We start from the raw sequence: 22073 nt of genomic DNA, 5'->3' as shown, positions 1-22073 counted from the left end.
TCCCTACTTTAGTGTAATCTTGGTAATTGACTCAAAAATGGTAAAAACCTCCTCGAACAAATATAGAGGTACTTTACCTTTATATTTATTTGTATATATACCTAATACTATGAAATAAGTGTATATCACGGAGGTAAATAATTGGACTGTAATCAATTGTAAACTTAGTATTTATATTAATAAGTAGGTAATATTTACATTACCTACCTACGAACCTACATTTAAAGTTATTTATTAATAAACCTTTTGAGTTTTTTTCTTTATATGTTTTCTTGGCGGTAGGGCTTTGTGCTTGGTGCAGGCCCGCCTGGGTGGGGTATCACCCACTCAAAATGTATTTTGCCGCAAAGCAGCAATACTTGGTATTGCGTTAGTAGTTGCGTTCCGGTTTGAAGGGTGAGTGAGCCAGTGTTACTACAGGCACAAAGGACATAACATCTCAGTTCCCAAGGTTGGTGGCGCATTGGCGAGGTAAAGAATGGTTATTACTTCTTACCTCGCCAATGTCTATGGGCGGTAGTGACCACTTACAATCAGGTGGCCCATTTACTTGTCCGCCTGCCTATAACATAAAAAAATACCTTCAGTATATTTGTTATATATATAAATTGAAATGAATTGTATTAGTATATGCACTATGTATCAACATATTTCTATCTTTGGAATGGTATACTAACTTATACTTATTGCGATAAACATCGCAATAAAGAGCTTAGCTTTATTTGATTAACTTTCTTTTATATAGTTTAAACTAGATAAATAAAAATAAAGAAACTCATATTTTAAGTTATTTATTAACGTCTAAAGCTAATTCTAAGCCCACACGATACTCTCAATCCAATCTACAAAACTGGAAACTCTGGTGTAGACGCCGGGTAGGTTGGATCGAGCGCAACCAAAGCCGAATGACGTCACACCGATCACATAGTATATTGACCCTTCCACGGAGTCAGGAAGAGGTAATTTCATTTGAAGAGGTCCGCCCGAATCACCCTGCAATAAAATTCATTTTATTCAACCATAATGTAACCAGCTTATACCAGCGGCGTCACATTCGTAAGCTTTAGGTTAAATCACTGAGTTCTCATTTTTTATCCTTCATACATATATTGTTAAAATCACTTGAAATTGTTTGACAATTCGAACACAGTTTGTCCTGGCTTCACACGGATAGAATAAAGGTATGTAGTATCTGGTGTACGTTAGTAAAGCTTTCAGTCGACATGATCAACAATTAGCGTCATATTTAAGGCAATTTACTTAATACCGTAATGAATTATACAAAGTCAAAGTCAAAAATCTTTATTTAAAGTAGAAGCGTTACACTTGCTTATTGATTGTCATAAATCTATCACCGGTTCGGAAATAAAAACCTCAGACCTGAGAAAAACCGGCGAAAGAAACAGCGGTTTTTTTTTATATCTCATTCTTTACAATAAGAAATATACAACAATAGCCAAATTATATATACCCTTTTTTATTTGAAATAACCTGGAAGCGATCGTTTCATTCCCAGGGTGTGGAATCATTTAAAAAGTTGTAAAAGCATATACATTGTCCCATAAAAGACTTACTAACCCCGTGTAATCTGGTAATAGTAGTTATAAGTTTATACTTGTTCCTGGTGTTAACAGTATGTACATCACAATTTTTAGGAAAATCTTTTATGTTTTTGCGTATATACATAACATTATTAAATATATATTGAGAAGCGACAGTCATTATTTTAATTTCTTTAAATTTACATTTTAGTGATTTTTTTGGAATCTTAACCGATGACGTGAATCTTAACCGATGATCGTGGGTTCAAACCCGGGCAAGCACCACTGAATTTTCATGTGCTTAATTTGTGATTATAATTCATCCCGTTTTTACGGTGAAGGAAAACATCGTGAGGAAACCTGCATGTGTCTAATTTCACTGAAATTCTGCCACATGTGAATTCTACCAACCCGCATTGGAGCACCGTGGTGGAATAAGCTCCAAACCTTCTCCTCAAAAAGATGAGAGGAGGCCTTTAGCCCAGCAGTGGGACATTCACAGGCTGTTACGGAAATTACGGAAAACGGAGTTTTTTGGGCCCAGGTTATAAGTTGCAAGAATAGCCCTCTTCTGCAGTACAAAAATCGTATTAATATCGGCTGCATTACCCCAGAGTAGAATGCCATAAGACATTATACTGTGAAAATAACTAAAATACACTATGGGAGCCGTATCTACATCAGTCAACATTCTAATTTTTTTTACTGCGAAAGCTGCAGAGCCGAGTCTATTTGCCAATTTATTAATATGAGGGCCATTGAACCTTAGAATCATGCCGATACCAAGAAATTATGTTGTTTCTACAGCATCTAAAGCTTCCCCATTTAAAAGTACATTTTATCTGTGCAGAGACGGAGAAAGAATACATTTCACTGCCCCTCTCTTTCCCATGGGTGTCGTAAGAGGCGACTAAGGGATATCTGAGCGGCCATCTGCTCATCTGGTGGTAGGATGCTAACATCCGCCTGGCTTGTTACCACCATACGCATGGTGAAAAATTCTGTGAAGTGGCTTGCAGCCGCGTTTCGAGGTCAGCCAGCGTACAGCCAGTGCCCGAGCGAGTATTGCCGCGATGGGTGTTGGTCCAGTGGAGACGGCTGTTAAACCAATGCCGGGGGAAACTGTATTGACCTGCCGGACAGGGAGACCTGCAGAAACGGCTGTTCCGCTGGCCGCCTGTGGCATAGTACAGGGGCCCGAGCGTGCCTAACCAGCTCGCGAGGCTGCCCCACCAGGCCACGCATAATCTCGGGGTGGACCGTCGTGCCGGTTGGTGACCGAAAGGTGGGGTCCCGGCGGCCACTTCCGGGGGGGTTCCGGGGCCCTTCCGTCCGGCAGATCAGTATATTTTCCCTTTTGGCAACCATTTGGGAAAACACGCCTCCATACTTTGCCCATCCCTATCGTGGCAATACGTCGCTCGCTTCACGTCTCTTTTCCTTATTTTTCCAAATGGTAGCGCAACTAAGAAATAACGGTCGTTCAGCGGTGCACACCCCCACCATACCCACGCTGTTTGAGGTCGAGTTCTCTAACATCCGAGGACTCCACGCTAACCTCAATGCTGTCCACCACCATCTCGAGACAGCACGGCCAGCAATGTTGTTTCTCACGAAGACGCAAATACTCCGCTCTGCCGACACCAGCTACCTTAACTATCCCGGCTACATGCTTGAAGAATCTTTTAAAGCGAAAGCCGGAGTATGCTTGTTCGTCAGGGTGGATGTTTGTTGTCACCGATTGCGCTGCTTGGACGACCCCTCCTTCTCCATGTTGGTGGTACGTGTGGACCTGGTTCGTCAGAGTCGAGTCTACATGTGCCTCTACAGATCCCACAATGGTGACTTGGAGACAAGCCGATTATTTGACCATCTTAGTCGGGTGGCAGATGCTGCGCAAGAGCAGTTTCATAACGCGGAATTGGTGTTTTTGGGGGATTTTAATGCTCACCATGAATCATGGTTGAAATCCCTCAAAACTGACAATGCTGGAAGAACTGCTCATGCTTTTGCTCTCACACACGACTTGACCCAACTGGTTGATCAGCCCACCAGGATCCCAGACATTGATGGGCAAGCGCCTTCTCTACTGGATCTTCTGCTGACTTCTCTCCCGGTGGAATATCAGATTGTGGTTCAAGCTCCACTTGGTTCTTCGGATCGCGGCATTATATCTACCAAAGTGCCACAGGCCAAGCTGCCGCCATCAGCGGTATGCAAACGTCGCCTTTGGCACTATAAGTCGGCAGATTGGGACGGTATGCGCGATTACTATGCGTCAGTCCCTTGGAAGGAACGTTGCTTCAGTGGGAATGACCCGAAAGCTAGTGCCGCTGCTGTTGCTGATGAGATAGATGAATGGAATACTACATTTCTAGCTCAGATCTTATCAATAGGGGTACGCGTAACCGTTGGTTCACTCGTGAATGTGCTGACGCTGTATCATCTAAGCAGGCGGCATATCGCGCGTGGATCAACGGCTGCATTAGCGGGGCATCTAACATTGACTCACTGAAAGCAAACTACAATAAAAATTCCTAGTCCTGTAGGAAGGCATACACGAGAGTGGATGCACAGCGCATTGTACAGATTGGTCATTACCTTATTTCGCATCCTAGGGGCTCCCGTAGCTTCTGGCGTCTGACCAAGTCTGTGCAAAACAATTTCTACCAACCTTCGCTGCCATCGCTCAGAAATCCGGACGGATCGCTAGCTCACAGTCCGCAGGAGAAAGCCAACCTCCTGGCTAAACTCTTTGCCGACAACTCTGTGATCGATGATTGTATTGCGCAGCCACCAACAATACCTTCATGTAGCCACACGATGCCTGACATCAAAATCAGGCAACGTGATGTGCGTGCAGAGCTGCAATCACTTGATATACGGAAAGCTAGCGGTCCCGATGGAATACCAGCCATAGTGCTGAAGAAGTGCGCGGCGGAGCTGTCTCCTGTGTTAATGCGCCTGTTCCAACTTTCTTTCTCTTCGGGATGTGTGCCGGAGGCTTGGAGAAGAGCTAATGTGCAAGCGGTTCCCAAAAAAGGGGATCGGTCTGACCCGGCAAATTATCGACCAATAGCTATCACCTCAGTACTTTGTAAGGTGATGGAACGGATTCTAAATAACCAACTGATCCATTACCTAGAAGATCACTGTCTAATTAATGATCGTCAGTACGGGTTTCGACCAAAACGGTCCACAGGTGATCTTCTAGCGTACGTAACACACCTCTGGGGTGAAGCTATCGACAAGCATGGAGAATCGTTGGCTGTCAGCCTCGATATCTCCAAGGCTTTCGACAGGGTCTGGCACAGAAGTCTTCTCTCCAAGCTACCGGCATATGGTCTGCCTGCTCAGCTATACACCTGGATTGCCAGCTTCCTACACAAGCGTAGCCTTCGTGTTTTAATGGATGGTTGCGCTTCACAATTCTATGTAGTGAATGCTGGGGTCCCCCAGGGATCTGTGCTATCTCTCACACTCTTTCTTTTGCATATCAATGAAATGCTTTCTCTTGAGAACATACATTGCTATGCAGATGATAGTACAGTGCATGGTGGACCACGGACGCGCAGTGGCTGGGCGGGCGAAAACTGAGGAGAGGCGGGAGAATCTTGTCATTGAACTCGATAGGACGTTAGAGCTCATCGCCAAATGGGGTTCTGATAGTCTTGTTGAGTTTAATGCCAAGAAAACACAGGTATGTGCTCTCACAGCGAAAAAGTCACCATTTTACCCTCATCCCTCCCTCTGTGGCACACTGCTGATGATACAAAGCAAAATCGCCATGCTGGGGATGGACGTTCGCGACCTTAGTCCAAGGGATTACATCGAGGCTATTATAAAAACAGCTTCACGCAAACTCGGAGTTCTGAACAAGGTGCGGCGTTTTTTCACGCCACAACAACTGTGCCTTTTATACAAAACACAGGTACGGTCTTGCGTTGAATATTGCTCGCACCTTTGGGATGGCTCCGCTAAGTACCTACTGGAGGCATTGGACCGGTTGCAGCGACGTGCAGTACGCATTATTGGCGACGTAAAGGTCACAAACACCCTTGAACCTTTACAATTGCGTCGCGAGATAGCAGCACTGAGCGCTTTCTATCGACTGTATCACGGCGAGTGCTCGGAGGAATTATTCTCTCTAATTCCTGCTTCCCCCTTTCTTCTTAAGTCCACGCGAGCTGGTTCTCGATGTCACCGCCTAACTGTGACATCAATTCCATCGCGCACAAAGAAATTTGGCAACTCCTTTCTTTGTCGCACTTCCAAAAAATGGAATTCCTTACCAGTTCACGTGTTCTCCTCCTCTTACAACCCGGGTTCCTTCAAACGAGGCGTGAAGAGGCATCTTGCGGGCCGGCAAGGCGGGGACGGCTAGTACAGAACACTCTTCCCGACTGTACTGGCCGTCGTTGCGTTTGGACTCTACTACCACTTACCATCAGGTGGAGTAGAGTCATTTGCCATCCCGGGGCAATAAAAAAAAAAAAAAAGTTTTTACAAATTTCAAGTTGGGAATAGTGAATTTAATACATTTTGTCTTTTTACTGCTTAACAGTAAATTATTAACACTAAACCAATGTACTATTTCAGAGAGAGTATTGTTCACCTCATCATATATACATAGATAAAAGTATTTTTATTTTAAAAATTAAGGAAGTGTTATCAGCAAACAATACTGTGATGTATGTCATTAGTGTGTTGCTATGGATAAGACACTTTGTTATTCATGTTATTCGGGTTGTCATGGAAATCTGTCTCTCTTGAATAAACTAACTAGCAAATCAAGCAAGTGTGTTACATATTGTATTTAATCAAATTGAACGTTTAAAGAAATAATTATTGGAAGATAGTATACAACGAAAATGTCAGTCGGTAAAATTTGACAAAACATCTCAAAAGACAATTGGGATTCATATATCGATAGACTGGATCAATTATTTGTTGTAAATAATGTTAAGCCGGCAATAAAAGTAGCAACTTTAATAACTCTGATGGGTAACGAAGCTTATGAGCTGATGGTTAATTTATGTACGCCAATTAAACCATCTGAAAAAACGTTTAAAGATTTAGTCAGTACAATGAAAAACCATATGCAACCGCGACCTAGTGTTTTAGCTAAACGTTTTAAATTTAGACAGTGTGTTCAGAAGCGATTATGTTACGGAGCTAAAAAAAACTGTCGTTTTCCATCAGGTCATTTAAAAGAAAATCTAAGAGATCAATTTGTTTGTGGCATAGCTAGTGAAAGTATAAGACAAAGACTTTACGGAAGATGATATCACGTTCGATTTGGCGTTTAAGTTAGCAATCACTATGGAGGCGGCAGAAGCTGACGCGGCTTTAGTGCAGAAGCATAATGAAAGCAGTACAGTATCGACTGTAGAAACCTTGTATAAAGTGATGACTAAACAAGGGAGCGAAGGTAATAATTACGCATATGGATCAAATATTGGTAGAACGATATCTAGTAGAGCAGATAGGCAGTTACCAGACAACTCTGAAGCGGGTCCTAGTGGAATGCATAAAGTATTATACCATAGAATGCAAAACAGAGGAAAATTATTTCATCAAGGCAATCCGGGATTCAAAAGTGAAAAATGTGGAGCTTGTGGCAGAGAGCATAACGAAGCTTATTGCAAATATAAAATGTACGACGGTAAGGTTTGTAATATTAAAGGCCACTTGCGGAAGATATGCCCTAATTTACAACAGAGAATGACAATCCATAATTTAAATAACGATAATGCTTAACACTAAAATAGCAGCAACAATAGCAATAACAGTGAAAACGAGGTAAATAATTTTTCCTTATATTCTGTAAATACTAATAAATTTACACCATATATTATTAACATTTGTGTAAATGGAATTCAATTAGATATGGAAATTGGCACCGGAAGTGCAATATTGTGCATTAGTTTGGCTTATTACAATAATATTTTTTTAAATTGGAAGATACAATTTTGTGAATTCACTTTGCGTTATTATACTGGTGAAATTGTTAAGCCTGTGGGTAAAATTATTGTTTTGGTTACGTACAAGGATACTAGTAAAATGTTATATTTATATGTTATACATAGTGGTAAAACTATATATATTAGACAGGCAATGGATAAGTGAATTAAAAATAAATTATCCGATACTATAGTTTCATAATGTAGACGAAATTTTTAATTTTGAATCTTTTAGTTCCATATACTCTAAGGTTTTCTCGGATGGTCTAGGGAGATTTACCGGTGGAACTATTGGATTTAGTTTACGACCAGACGCGCGACTTATTTTTAAGCGAGCACGTCCGTTGGCATACTCTCGCGAACCAGTTGAGAAGGCTTTAGACGAATTGTAAGGGATGGAGTGATTACTTCAGTTAGTACTTCAGACTTGGCAACATTATTAGTTCTAGTTATGAAGAAAGATGGCACAATTAGGTTATATGGTGATTTTAAATTAACTTGAGAATGAGAAAGCAATGTTTTGTACTGACAAATTAGTTTAGTTCAGAAATAGCTTACAACAGAATAAGCGCCATAGTATTTACCTGACAACTGTCGACACCGCCCGTTAGTTTGCCAGCGCATATCTGGTGCTCCTGAATTCCACACCAATGTCTACTCCACAACGGCCTCAGCAAATCGTCACACTGCTCTGAATTTATGATGTCAACTACAGCTGCTTGTAATTCTGGAGATTCTTTTTTTGTAACTGAAATATTTTATATAATCTAATATACATATAAAAATCTCGTATCACGGTATTTATGGTCGAACTCCTCCGAAGCCGCTCGACCGAATTTTTATGAAATTTGTTATGTATAATTAGGATGTATGAGAATCGGTTGTAAAGCATATTTCATACCGCTAGGTGCTAAGGGTGTCCCTATCCAGATTTTTTTTTCATTTTTTTTATTTTGTATTTTATTTAGATTTAGCATCAAAAAATAAATATAATCCCAATTTTTCACCCTCCTAAACCAAGATCCCATTTTGTAATCACGATTTTAGTATTTTTTTTATGAACAATATCAAAATAATTACTTATAGCGAACCTCATCGAACTTTCGTCCACGAAATTCAAAAGAAGCGTCGCGTCATTTTGACATTTAAAAATTTGCAAAATCTTTAACGATTTATTTCATTGATAAGAAATATAAACTTGTTTTATGATATTGAAAAGGTTGGTAAAATACTAAAAGATTAAATACATTATCGGTATACCGTTTTTATCAGTAAATACAACAATTTGGTCTATTTGTGTGTTACAGTGAACAATGCCAACAAGACGCAAGGGGGCCCATTTGGGCCGTCGAACTAATAAAGCATCAAGCATGCGTAATAATAGTGCAGATATAACAGACAAACAAATCCAACGAAATAACGAAAATGTGCGTGTGAGCATGACACCATTGAACGGTTTGCTCATCGGCACGTATCCAATAGCGAGGCTGTTCCTGAAGTCCATTCGCACACGAAAAAATATCGCAAAGGAAGTTCTTTAAGTCCGCATGATTCGAGTGTTTACTATTGACAGTATAATCAAAGAAATGATAGTATAATCATATTCTCAGCGTCAAAAAAAAACTATGGAGAGAAAAAAAAACAAATTCAATGACCATTATTTATCAAATATTATAACAATATTTAATTTATCTCTACTCTGTTTTGATTGCTTAAAACTTTTAAAGACAATTTTGATGTTTCTTTTTTGTTTAGGGCTTAAATTATTTTGACAACATTCAAAATAAAATCCTTTAGAAATAATACCATTATTCTGAATCAAATTTAATGCAAAAAAAAATATTTAATGCAGTAAGCTTAATTCCATTTGAACAGACTATGTTTGTTTATATAGTTTGTGTGTAATAAATCATCTCGAGTTGTGTAAAATATTAAACTATATTTCATAAAATATTTAACAGTAATTCAATTTATCTGTTTTAATAGACAATGTTAGTTGCTAATAATTGAATCGATTGAAAGGCAATAAAAAGAAGTGGTTGCCTCACTGGAAGTCACGAAGAAATTATAATTCTCGCGCAAGAAGAAAAATTATGGTGATGGCCAACAACGCGACAGTGAAATAGCCAGCACAAAGAGTATGTTCCATTCGTATGTACTATGTTTATCCCATATTCTACCGCCTAACAGTAATTTTTAATATTGTTATGTTCCGGCTTAAAGGGCGATGGAGCCAATGTAACTACAGATACAAGGGACAATTTAGTTCCCAAGGTTGGTGGCGCATTCGCGACGTATGGGTAATATTTTTATAGTGCCAATGTATACGGGTGGGAGTGACCATTTACCAATATTACCAATATTATAAATAAAACAAATAACGGACCACCTTTTTAAAAATTCTGTCTCATAACGTGGGACGAATGTACGATGAGCTACCACTCACACACAAAATCTGTAGACATAACCTAAGAAAACAATAATAAATAAACGCATAAAAAATTCGCAGGGTGGTGCTTTATGCAAACATGTATAATGACAATCAATAAGTCACAAGTCCAAACGATGTCCGTTTGTGGCTTAGATTTAGGCACACTATGTTTATCACACGGACAAGAATACGTGGCATGTTCTCGGGTGGGCTACCATCGAGCTTTTGTGTTGGCTAAAGACGGACTGACAAAAAATATATTACTTTATAATAATACATTGAATTGAGCCTTAACCGATGATCGTGGGCTCAAACCCGGGCAAGCACCACTGAATTTTCATGTAATTCATCTCGTGCTTGACGGTGAAGGAAAAAATCGTGAGGAAACCTGCATGTGTCTTATTTCATTGAAATTCTGTCACATGTGTATTCTACCAACCCGCATTGGAGCAGCGTGGTGGAATATGCTCCAAGCCTTCTCCTGAAAAGGGAGAAGAGGCCTCAGCCCAGCAGTGGGACATTAACAGGTTGTTACTTACTAACAGGTTGTTGGATTGAATTGAAAAATTGAATGGTTAGTGTTTTTTTTTATTTTTATCGGCGGACATCGTCTACAGCGCCCCTTTTCTTTTTCTGTCAAAGATCCCATACACACAATAAATTCGTTACTTTTTATTTAAAAACTATAACATTCAGTAGATATATTTTATATGACAGAACAGCGTTTGCCGGGTCAGCTAGAACATCAATGTATTAAAAAATGTTGTAAATGCTCGAAGACGTCTATAACGCAGTCAATTATGAAGTACCTACGTTTATAATGACAAAATATTATCTTTTTTTAATGAATTTACCATTCAATATTGCCATGATCTTTTAATGACTTGTTACGAAATTTCTTGCCAGTTTTTTGCAGTTGAAAGAATATTTTGTGCGTTGTAAAGTAAACAAAAACTTAAACTCAAAAGATGATTCATGAGCATCGAAATGTAATTTTAACAGACATCCTGATTAGTGGCACTTGCTTAAACGAAGGATAGTTTCTGCTGAAAATGAGGATGCGGGAAATTTTACTACTATTACAAGATTACATAAAAAGTTAATTGCAACTACGTTCGTTAAAGTCCTTTAATTGTAAAACATACCTCTTAAGGCATCCTTGGGCATGATTGAAATATAATAATTTATAATTAAGCTGTTCACAAGCGGTGTGTTTTCAGTGGATTTTCGCAATATTTAAACAGATTATCAAATTATAAATACGTACGTACGTATGTAAAATAAGAAAGTTATCATGTTTTATTTTTTTATTTAAGCAAACTAATTAGAATAACTCAATAATATGATAACAAAATAAATACCTATATCAACAACCCCCCATCCAGTTAAAGTAGCTAATGTTCCAAGACCGTCAGTACTAAAATTACTCCATAGGCAGGCTGGTTGCACGTATCTTGAAAATTCACTAATTTCAATTATTTCAATTATCGCTATATCATAATACTTTTTTGGCGCCGCATACAGCGGGTGTATATATATTCGTAAAATTTTAGCGTCTATCGGTTCATTGAAGTTGTCCTGTGATAAAACACGTATATATACATATTTGGTGTGAATTACAAATTACAAAATATAGCATTGTTAAATTTCATGTATTACATAACAGTTTTCACTGGTGGTAGAGCTTTGTGCAAGCTCATCTGGGTAGGTACCGACCACTCATCAGATATTCTACCGCAAAACAGCAGTACTTGGTATGTTGTTTGAAGAGTGAGTAAGCCAATGTAATTACAGGCACAAGGAACATAACATCTTAGTTCCCAAGGTTGGTGGCGCATTGGTGATGTAAGCGATGGTTAACATTTCTTACAATGCCAATGTCTATGGGCGTTGGTGACCGCTTACCATCAGGTGGCCTATATGCTCAATCGCCTTCCTATTCTATAAAAAAAAAAAATGTTTATTAGTATTATCAACAACAAAACAATACCTTAATCGATGATAATAATAACGAAAACAACTTAAATATATAGTGTAATACATAGCTACGCCTATATTCATCTAAATATTTTCGTCGTGTCGAAAATTTAATATGTTCACATCCCGTGCCGCGAATAGCACGTAAAGGCATTCTTGCGCCTGATTTCTTGTCGGACTGCTTTCCGATCGGATTATGAGAGTCAGGGAATAGCACATGGCACTATAATATGTATCTATCTCTTGAGTTTGGCCGCCGTGACTAAAATCGCCTAGGAGGACATCATCACATAGTGAGTTGGTGGTATAAATATAGCAAACTTTTGGAATTTCATTATGTTAATAACATGGAAATCGTACTTACGATGTCGATAATATTTTTCTCCCCAAGTCTGATAATCTCAGGTATAGGACTCGCTAATCTCGAATCACGTGGTGATTTTGTGCAATGTGCGGCAGTGAGGGTGAACTTCGAGCTGATGAGGGTGCACCCACACATAAATATCCATGTACCGTGAACAACTCTCCATCCGACCGCGCCCTTAAAAATTATAATTTTGAGATACAATTATTTTCATAAATATATTATAAGTTTTACAATTCACAAACAGGATATTTAAACGTTAGGTTTGAGCCTGTGCAAAATATTTGAAAATAGAACATATGTGATTTGTCTATTATGTTCTATGTTATTAATAACATACTAAATAAAAAAAAATGAATTAGACTTAAAAAATATCGGTACATACCATATGTGGAAATTCCCCAGGGAGTGTATCTCTACCACCGATTGTAAAATATCGCGTGTTCAGATCCTTGATCTTACTTAGATATATTTGAAAACCTTTACAAAAAAAACAACATGGTAATATTTTTAATTTAAAAATAATTTGAGGTCCATTATGCATCATATTGTGTTGTCAATACAAATTTTCAGGTCAATCGGTTGGGTGGAACTTGTTTCAAATTAACTGCCATATTAGATACGTACACACTAAAATCCAGAAAAAAACTTACATTCATCGCGCTTTTTATTCATGTTTTCTCTATTTGTTCTTTCCCAGATATATTCAAAACATTCTGGAAATAAAAATTTTGTATTAATTCTATTTATCCTTTCTATATCATCATCATTATCATCATCATTCGCTTCATCTGCGCATTGTGGCAAACTGTATAGAAAAAGGATTTGACTATGACCCTTGCCTTGGATGACTGACTTGGATTGCCTCATTGGATGAACATTTTTTACAGAGCCATATTTTTATATCGGCGATAGTAACAACAAATGGATTATGGCTTAGATTTTCATTAGAAGGGGGAGTGAGATTATCTTAATGTTTTTGATTATGTATCTATTATATATAGAAGGCTTTATTTCGGATGTACTAATGAGTATAAGGCGATTATAGATTGAGAAAGCCTTACTTATAAACATAGCTTAGCACCTTAGTTAAAGAAGAAGACAAAGCATTGTTAGTTAAACAATCATCCGCTAAACTAAGTTTATGAGTAAGGCCGTTAGTGTGATATTAATACAGGCAGTTACATTATTTTACATCAGTATTAGCGTGTATTTAATAAAGCGATTAAATTATTTAAAAAAAGATGTCATTACTAGCTTCACTTATCCTGCGACCTGGTTTCCTGAAATCTGGTTTAGGTGGGTCATATTTGCATGGATCGTCCGTCGTACTTGCAGGAGTTGAGGTCACAAATGGAGGTAACAAATCAAGGTTGTAATTAGCCTAAAAGGTGAGATACACATGTTTTTAAAATAATAAACGACCCGAGTAGTGTTCATTGAATTATATTTTTAATAATAATAACAATACTTACAACAGTTTGGTTTACTTGTTTATTAAGCCAAAGCGGCATCGGGTCATGCTGAAATAAGAGTTTGCCAAATTAATTAATCTACCTATAAACAGAACTAGCTAATCGTCCCGGCTTCGCACGGGTAGATAGTAAGTACATGTATTTTAGATAGGATTTGCGTAAAATTCGTTCTTAGTAAGCGTCTACGTCGGAGAAGGAGTAACTGTGACAAATTTTAAGTCAATCGGGGCGATAGATTAAGAGATCTCGTGATAAGTGGTATTTCGCATAAATATATTATATATATGTCGCGAATTCAAATGGATTGCCATTTAAATGGCCGCCATTGTCGTCCAATATGGTGATTTTATTAAATCGGTCAGTGTGCACGTCCGGTGCTGGCGCTGTCCTGAGAGCAAGCGACGAAGAGACCAAGGGGGTCGCTCGACAAACGATCACACGCGCTATTTACAGACACCATTATATTTATTTATTTATTTTATTTATTAATCCTTTATTGCACACACTTTACAAACATTTAGTAACATATAATAGCAAGATGAACATATAGTATGCAAAGGCGGCCTCATCACTTATAATGATCTCTTCCAGGCAACCTCTGTAAAGAGAAATGTTTATGTGTTTTTTAGCCAGGATCACTAATCGGGCAGTGTGCGAACAACTTTTACTTATAATTTATTGAGCTTGATACAAATATGTAATATACCAAACTGCATACATATATATACAATTACACTTATACATACGTACATACATGCATACATATAAACTTATATAAGAAAAAAAAACCATATTCATATAATAATACAACAATAAATACAACAATAGTTATATTGATATACAATAATTGTACAAACGACTCTTAAAAATATGTACGAATTCATCTTGACGAATTTCTCGAGGCAGGGAATTCCATAGTTTGACTGCTTTAACTGTAAACTTTAGTTTAGTTTTTTACGATGCTGGGTACTATGATCATATTTACGTAAACTAAATATGAAGCGAATACACATGTTCTGTAAGCGCTCTAGTTTATTTAGCAGTTCCAGTCAGAAATATCTAAATAGACCGAGTCGGCATAGTCCCATAGGGGTTGGCTAAGGCGAGTTTGGTTTTATACTTATATTATAAAAAGTTTTCCAGCACCTGAGAGACCCAATGGAGGAGAAAAATTTTCGACTTAACTCTGCTACTTGAGAAACCCAAGAGAGCGACTTATCTATATATAATCGTTGGGAGCAGTGGACGGGCTGTACGCCCATTAAGAATTATGGGAGAGATTTGGGATTTATTAATTTTGTGCCATTGCTGGGAGCTGCCGATAATAGCAGCCTGCGATTTGATGAATGACACCATACTGCAAATTTTTCGACTTCGGAATTTAATGTTAGGATAACATTAGCGAGGTCGTTAATTGGTGTAATTACGTGTAACTGTAGATCATCGGCATAAAGATGATAATAACAGAAAAGAAGTGATGAGGTCCAGGTTTTACTAAGGTTTCTTGTTTCTTCCCTTGAGCACAATGCTCAAGGGAAGAATTTATATACTTACGTTGCGAATCACGGCAAGCTCTGTTACAGTAATTACGTAACTTTTTGTACTTTATAAGATTAGCATCTGTAGCCCTGACTTTATATTTAAAAAAAAAGCAGTATTACGCCTAGCCATCAATAATTTAATATCCTGAGTTAGCCATGGTGCAGGCAGATGTTTAAGCTTAACCGGTCACATAGGTGCACGTCAAACAATTGTACAAGCTGAGAGTTAAATATATTTAATTTATCTTCCATTCATTGGGAGTTAAATACTGAATCCCATGCAATTTGGTTTAAGTCACGAAGAAAGTCTATGTTATTAAAATTTTTAAAGCTACGGCGCATAACAACCGTAGGCTTAGCTTTAGGTGGTCGAATTCTGTAAGAAAGAAAAAGTAAATCGTGATAGAAAAACTCTTCAGCAGTTAACTGGCCGTGCGTCACGACATGATCAACGGAAGACACTAACATCAAATCTAAAACAGAAGGTGAGCAGTTAGGAAAGAAATGAGTGGCGTTGGTTGGAAGAATATTAAGATTGAAACTGTTTACAAGATTTCTAAGGCGACTAGCTCGTGTGTCGTTTTTCATGAGGCATGTATTGAAGTCACCCATATAATTGTATGGTCTACCGTGGGTACATGCAACTCAAGAAGGTTTTCAAAATCCTCAATGACATCAATTGAAGACGAGGCGCGATACCGTGTGCCGTCCTGTCCCATAATAATGATGGATCCTTCCTTCGTCTAGCAATTATTGATTCCAAATTGTTGCCGAGCAAGTAAGAAGGCTTCATGTCGAACCTTCCTCAGAAATTCGGATATAGTAATACCTGTATTCTTAAGATTTGATTTACTAAATAAAACCTGATTTCTAACAGACAAGTCTCGAAATTTTAACAGAACTGGCCTTGGCTTATCGGTCTTGGGTTTAGCTATCCGATGGCATCGGCTGAGAGCATCTGCAGTTAAATTTGGAATCTTAAGGTGGTCCGTTAATGTCTTTGTTACACCTGATGAGATATTTTCTTTTTATCCTCGTGAATATTTTTCTTCTACACCTCACTTCAAATTGAGCTTGTTGCTGTGAGAGAAGATCAACTTGTTTCTGCAAAGCATCTAAAGCACTCAAAACAAAACTTCTGAAGGAGTCACAATCTGTACCCGTGGATCATCATGTATCCATCCAGTATCATATCAGGCATCTGCTGATGCCCGGTATACATGGGTACGCAGATGATTGCACAGTTGTCGAGAGCTACAAGTCCAACGCGCGAGCTAGTGAGGCCCAAATCCAGGCTCAGAGAGAGGCCATGATAGAGCGCCTGAGCGTGACCCTTAAGGCAGTGTCTGATTGAAGCGATGCCAATCTGGTCAAGTTCAATGCATCTAAGACGCAGGCGTGTTTGTTTTCCGTCAAAAAGAGGGAATTCCAGCTACCTCCCTCCTTCCGAAATGTATCTGTACTTATAAGTAACAATCTTGACCTTCTTGGCATTACTCTCACGTCGACTCTAAATTTCGGCTCTTTTATTGAGTCCAAAGCCCAAAGCCGCTCGAAAACTTGGTATCCTCTCCAAAGTGAGACGTTACTTTACTCCAGAACAACTGCTCAACTTAGATAAAGCACAAGTGAGGTCATGTATGGAGTACTGCTCTCACCTTTGGGATGGCTCTGCCAAGAACCACCTTCAGGCTCTAGATTTGATTGAGAGGCGTGCCAGAAGGTTGATAGAAGACGACGCATTGGTCGAGTCCAGGCTCCAAAGTCTGGAACATCGACGTGTGGTTGCATCACTCTCAGTCTTCTATCGGATACATTTCGGAAAATGTGCTCAGGAATTACATGAACTGATTCCTCCAGCCTCTTTTTACTACCGAACAGCCAGGCAAACGCGACCAAAGCGCCATAGGTACACAGTGTAAATTCCCCGCCTACGTACGAAGCGCTTTGAGTCTACATTCATCATTCGCACTGCGAAGCTTTGGAATGCTTTGCCTGAGTCCGTATTTCCCGATAGGTACAATGTTGGTGTCTTCAAATCCAGAGTAAACAGGTTTCTTATAGGCAAGCGTGCTACATCTTAGACCGAGTCGATGCTTAGCATCAGGCAAGTCAACGGTCAAACGCTGGCCTATTAATAGTAAAAAAAAAGGAGTTGAACTGCACTGCAATGTTTGATGATGGACTTGATGCAGGGAGAGAAATATTATGAAGATTTTTTTTAAATTCATCCATTTTACTGTTGAAATGCTGTGATAATTCAAATATTGAGTGCTTAATATCCTCCATATTCTATCAGACAGTGAACTTCGAAGTGATGCGAAATATAAGGTGAAGGAGAGTTTTAGTGGTAATTTATTGCTGGTAGGTTTCCACACTAATCAGTGCATATTTTGTATAAATTGTAAGTGTTTCTATTGAAATTATATTAAAATTGTAATAAAAGAATAGGAGCGAAAATTTTGCTATGTCACTTTGTAACTACCCGTATACATATATTTTATAGTTCCATCAGTCGGCTGCATAATAAAACTACCCGTCTATTATTTTTTTCACAACTTGTCAGACGTCAAGTAAGATAAGATGTCAATCACGTTGTGTGGTGTTGCTATTCTAATAAATAAATCATTTATTACAATAGCAACACCACACCACGTGATGTATGTCATGTAGGTTGGTCGGTTGTCAGACGTCAAGTGTGAAAAATATAAGACGGTTGCCTACTTTATTATGTACCCGACTGATGGAAATATAAAATATAAAGGTGTATCTGTCAGTAGTGCGTGTGATCATTTGTCGAGCGACCCCCTTGGTCTCTTGCTCTCAGGACAGCGCCAGCGCCGGATGTGCGTACTGACTGTTTTAATAAAATCATCATATTGAACGACAATGGCCGCCATTAAAATGGCAATCCATTTGAATCCGCGACATATATATGTATATATATACATATATATATATATGTCGCCTGTGTGCCTGTTAATACAGCTTAGTTAGATAAAATGTAACATTTATCTACTGTATTACTCGACAGTTTGACAACGTCCTAATAATATGGTTATATAAAAGAAAACTCATATTTCACAACTTTAGAAATTTGAATCGAGGACTGAAGGAAAATTAAACATATTAGTGTTTGCGCACACACTTGGGTATCTAGTTAATTAATAGTCTGCAGCTTGTCTCCTTTTATAATGTCCGCCTTGGCCAAAATCGGTCAGAAGGACATCATTTTATGACACCAAAACGCACTTCCGATATTCTAATCTTTTATAACTTTTTTACTTGGTTATAATGTCTTCTGCTACATACCATTTTGTTTTGCGTCGAATTTAATGGCGTACTGCCACCAGATCCTGTGAAAAAGAAACAACAATTGTTTAAGTAAACAAAAATACTAAATAATAATAATAATAATAATATATTTATTTATTTTCTTCACAAAAAGCTTACAAAGTAAAATGTAACATTTACATAACAGCTAATTAATGTGAAGACTGGTACTTGCAATAGATAAACTGTTCTACAAGACACCAGGCCTCCACTCCCGTTTATATGAACAAAAAATAAAAATAAATGTATAAGCTGGGATGTAAGAAATAATACAAAATATAAAATAAAGTAAATAAGACGTCCATGCTTATGTTAGCGTTGGTACGTGTGTGTGTGTATGTGTGTGTGTGTGTGTGTGTGTGTGTGTGTGTTTGTGAAATTTGTGTAATTGTGTAAATTTATTATGTTCGGTATCTGAATACATTAACGGTAGTTAAAAATGCTTCTTTCTTATTGCACGTTCAACGATGTCAACTATTACGCATAAATAGTAATTTTCTTAAATAATTTATTATTAGTTACAATATTATGTTTGAACATAAACATAGTTTAATAAATGTTTCCAATTTCACACTCAATCTTTAAGTTACCCTGCTGTAAACTCAAAACCAAAAGTATTCGAATGCATAATACTAAATCATTTTGTGGCCTAAAAATATGTGTTAGATATCTACAGCCTGTTGTGGCTAGCCATTTGTATTTGATGTCATTAAAAAATAACCAGTGCAGGCTCACTTTATACTATTATATTTATTTTTCCAGTATACTTAGTGCAATTCATGTTAAATGACTTGGTTCACTTGGTTTAAAATTTTCCTCTTTTAGTAAAATATATTATGATAGACAAAATACACGTTTCATTTATTTGTAAATTTGTTTTTATTGTTGGTGTACCGTTGTCATCATCTGAGGCGTTACAGCCTCGGGTGGGCCATAGCCTGGTCCAGTAAATCTCTCCAGGCCGATCTATTTTTGGCAATTCTTGGTATACCGTCGTCTTTCATTTCTGAGTAGCCTAAGTTTTTTAGAGTATTACTTCTGAGTACTAGTAAAAGTTGAATGGTACAGAATGCCTTCAAGCGTTAATTTTGTTCTACTTCACAACTTTATTCGCCAATAAAGCCGTTAAGTATTTACTTAATTTGACCTTCAGCGATGGAAAGCATCGCTTGGAAACTCATTGTTACCTACAGGTATTAACTTAACCTATAGACTAATATTATAAATTTTGTAGATTTAAATACCTTTTGTTTATTGTATAGGTTTATTAATATCGAGATTTACATCCGCGAAGAACAAGTCATGCCGATTGTAAGAAAAAAAAAAACATTTTATGACCAAATGGCGATTATTCTTTGGTTCTTAGACGATGAAGGTAAAAAATAAACTGGCGAGGTTGATAAATATGTGCGAGAATTGAGGAATGGATTCGGTTCGAGTATAAGAGATTCTTATATTTTCTGAGAAATCGTACCTAATTGTACGAAACAAGCTTTAGAAATAAAATAACAGTACAATTGAATAAATTAAAAGATAGATTATAGAGTTTTAAAACTGTGGAAATTAATTAAGACAATAATTTTAAGGTCAATATATATGTACTTTACTGTAATAACCTGTTATGAATAGGACTTTGCACAAGCCCTTCTAGACTACACGGAAAAATCAATAATTAGTATTGTTGTGTTCCGGTTTGAAGGATGAGTGATCCAGTGTAACTACTGGCACAATGGACATAACATCTTCGTCCTTAAGGTTGGTTGTCCATTGGCAATGTAAGTTAGTAGATATAGAGGGATGGGCAAAACCACTGCAGACTGATTTCTGTGAAAAAAAGCGAATCAGATATGTCTTGAAATATAAAAGGCTTTGACAATTTTCTGAAGAAGTTTTCGCGTGACACTAATGTCAGAAATCTTCAAAAATCATATTTTTCCTTAACAACTTATAATATATATATATATATATATATATAGAAGTAATATATAGGTACATTACAAGGTCATTTTATTTTATGATCGTTCGTTAACATCTAAATCGGTCATACTTATAGTTTGACTTGACAGATGTTTCGGCTAAGTTTAAGTTAGGTCAATACATCCGCCCTTGCGAGTTATTTGTATAATAAAATACCAAATACATTTTTATATTCGACAATTGCAAAATTTAAAACAACTCTTTAAAAACATTTATACAAGATTATTTATCACAAAATAAATATCGAATCGTCGCCTTAAATTCGTCATTCAAGTTGTAATTGTATCTATATTCTCATTAACAATGCATATTATTTTCTTTACTTTAATTTAGACTACAAACATTTGATCTGTCGGTAAATCGTTTTTCGTTGTAGAGAAAGATTCCCGTGCCAAAGCAAAATTATGTGCGAAATTAAATTATACACAATTACAAATTAACCGCTAAAAAAACCGCTAAAATTCCTTCGCCGGTTCATCTCAGATTAGGGTAGGATCTTTTCTGAAACAGCGGTAGCTGTTATTATAGTCTTAGCCCTTAGGTTACATCCTGTCGGTAGTCCATTATCGATAATGGAGTAAGGACTGAGTAAGAGTAATATTTCTACCCGTGTCAATGTCTATGCATGGAGGTGAGCAACCGTCTGCTGAAAAAAAAAGGTAGTAAAATACAAGTCCTGGAGACTTGACTTGACTAAATGTTTGAACATGGACATGGCCGACATAACGTTACAATAATTGAAAACAATAAAACTTACCTCATTGTTATATTAGTTTGTAAGTAAGTTAATATTAAGTTTTTATAAGTAGTTATTGTTATCTAGGATTATGCTTGATTATATAAAAAAGCTTAATAAATATAATGGACTCCAAAAACCTACCTATTAAAAAACAAATGGTTAATATTAAGAGTTTCATTTTAAAAGTATTAAATATTAATTTTAACACAGTGATCTTCACTAGTGACAATAACATTAAACTTTTCTTTTATTCTGATATAAAGGAACGCGATATGGTTCGAGTGATACAACTAACTAACAAAAACAACTGCCAACATTTTGTATTTATTTCGCTTTAAATGCTGTTTTACACATTGGACGGTTGTTTAAGCTAGGGTTTTTGTACAGATAACAAAAGATTTCTGATATATTTTTAATTCAAATAATGTAGAAATTTGTTGAGTCGGAAGGTTTTAATTTAATCATTACGTATATAAAAAAGCTATACCAAGCAAATACTAATTCTAATTTGGCACGAGAGTAAGATACAATTGAATTATTTATATACGAGATTGCACGGTATACCCGCGGCTTTGCTAAAGTTGATGTTCATCTGTTTAGGATAAAATACTGTTTCTCTCGAAAAACTTCTGTTGTTCAAATATTAAATTAAAAATAATAATTTAGGACAATTACAATTATTGACACCAAAGTAAACGTAATGAATACGAATGAATACGTAATGAATAGTCA

General features: G+C 37.1%; 1 protein-coding gene across 1 annotated transcript; it reads right to left on the bottom strand.

Annotated features, from left to right (window-relative positions):
* Positions 1-772: 772 nt before the first annotated feature.
* LOC126773380 (serine protease snake-like) lies at positions 773-21626 on the bottom strand. Its single transcript, XM_050494313.1, has 10 exons — positions 21483-21626; positions 18605-18648; positions 13752-13799; positions 13531-13660; positions 12930-12992; positions 12662-12756; positions 12277-12453; positions 11297-11513; positions 8089-8252; positions 773-993 (listed from the first exon to the last, which is right to left on the bottom strand). The coding sequence occupies exons 1-10, from the start codon at positions 21574-21576 to the stop codon at positions 814-816; spliced, it is 1212 nt and encodes a 403-aa protein (XP_050350270.1). The 5' UTR covers positions 21577-21626; the 3' UTR covers positions 773-813.
* Positions 21627-22073: the final 447 nt, after the last annotated feature.

This window comes from Nymphalis io, chromosome 14 (assembly GCF_905147045.1).
Source record: "Nymphalis io chromosome 14, ilAglIoxx1.1, whole genome shotgun sequence".
NCBI lineage: Eukaryota > Metazoa > Arthropoda > Insecta > Lepidoptera > Nymphalidae > Nymphalis > Nymphalis io.
The sequence above is the reverse complement of the archived record's forward strand: the minus strand, read 5'-3'. Positions and strand labels throughout refer to the sequence as shown.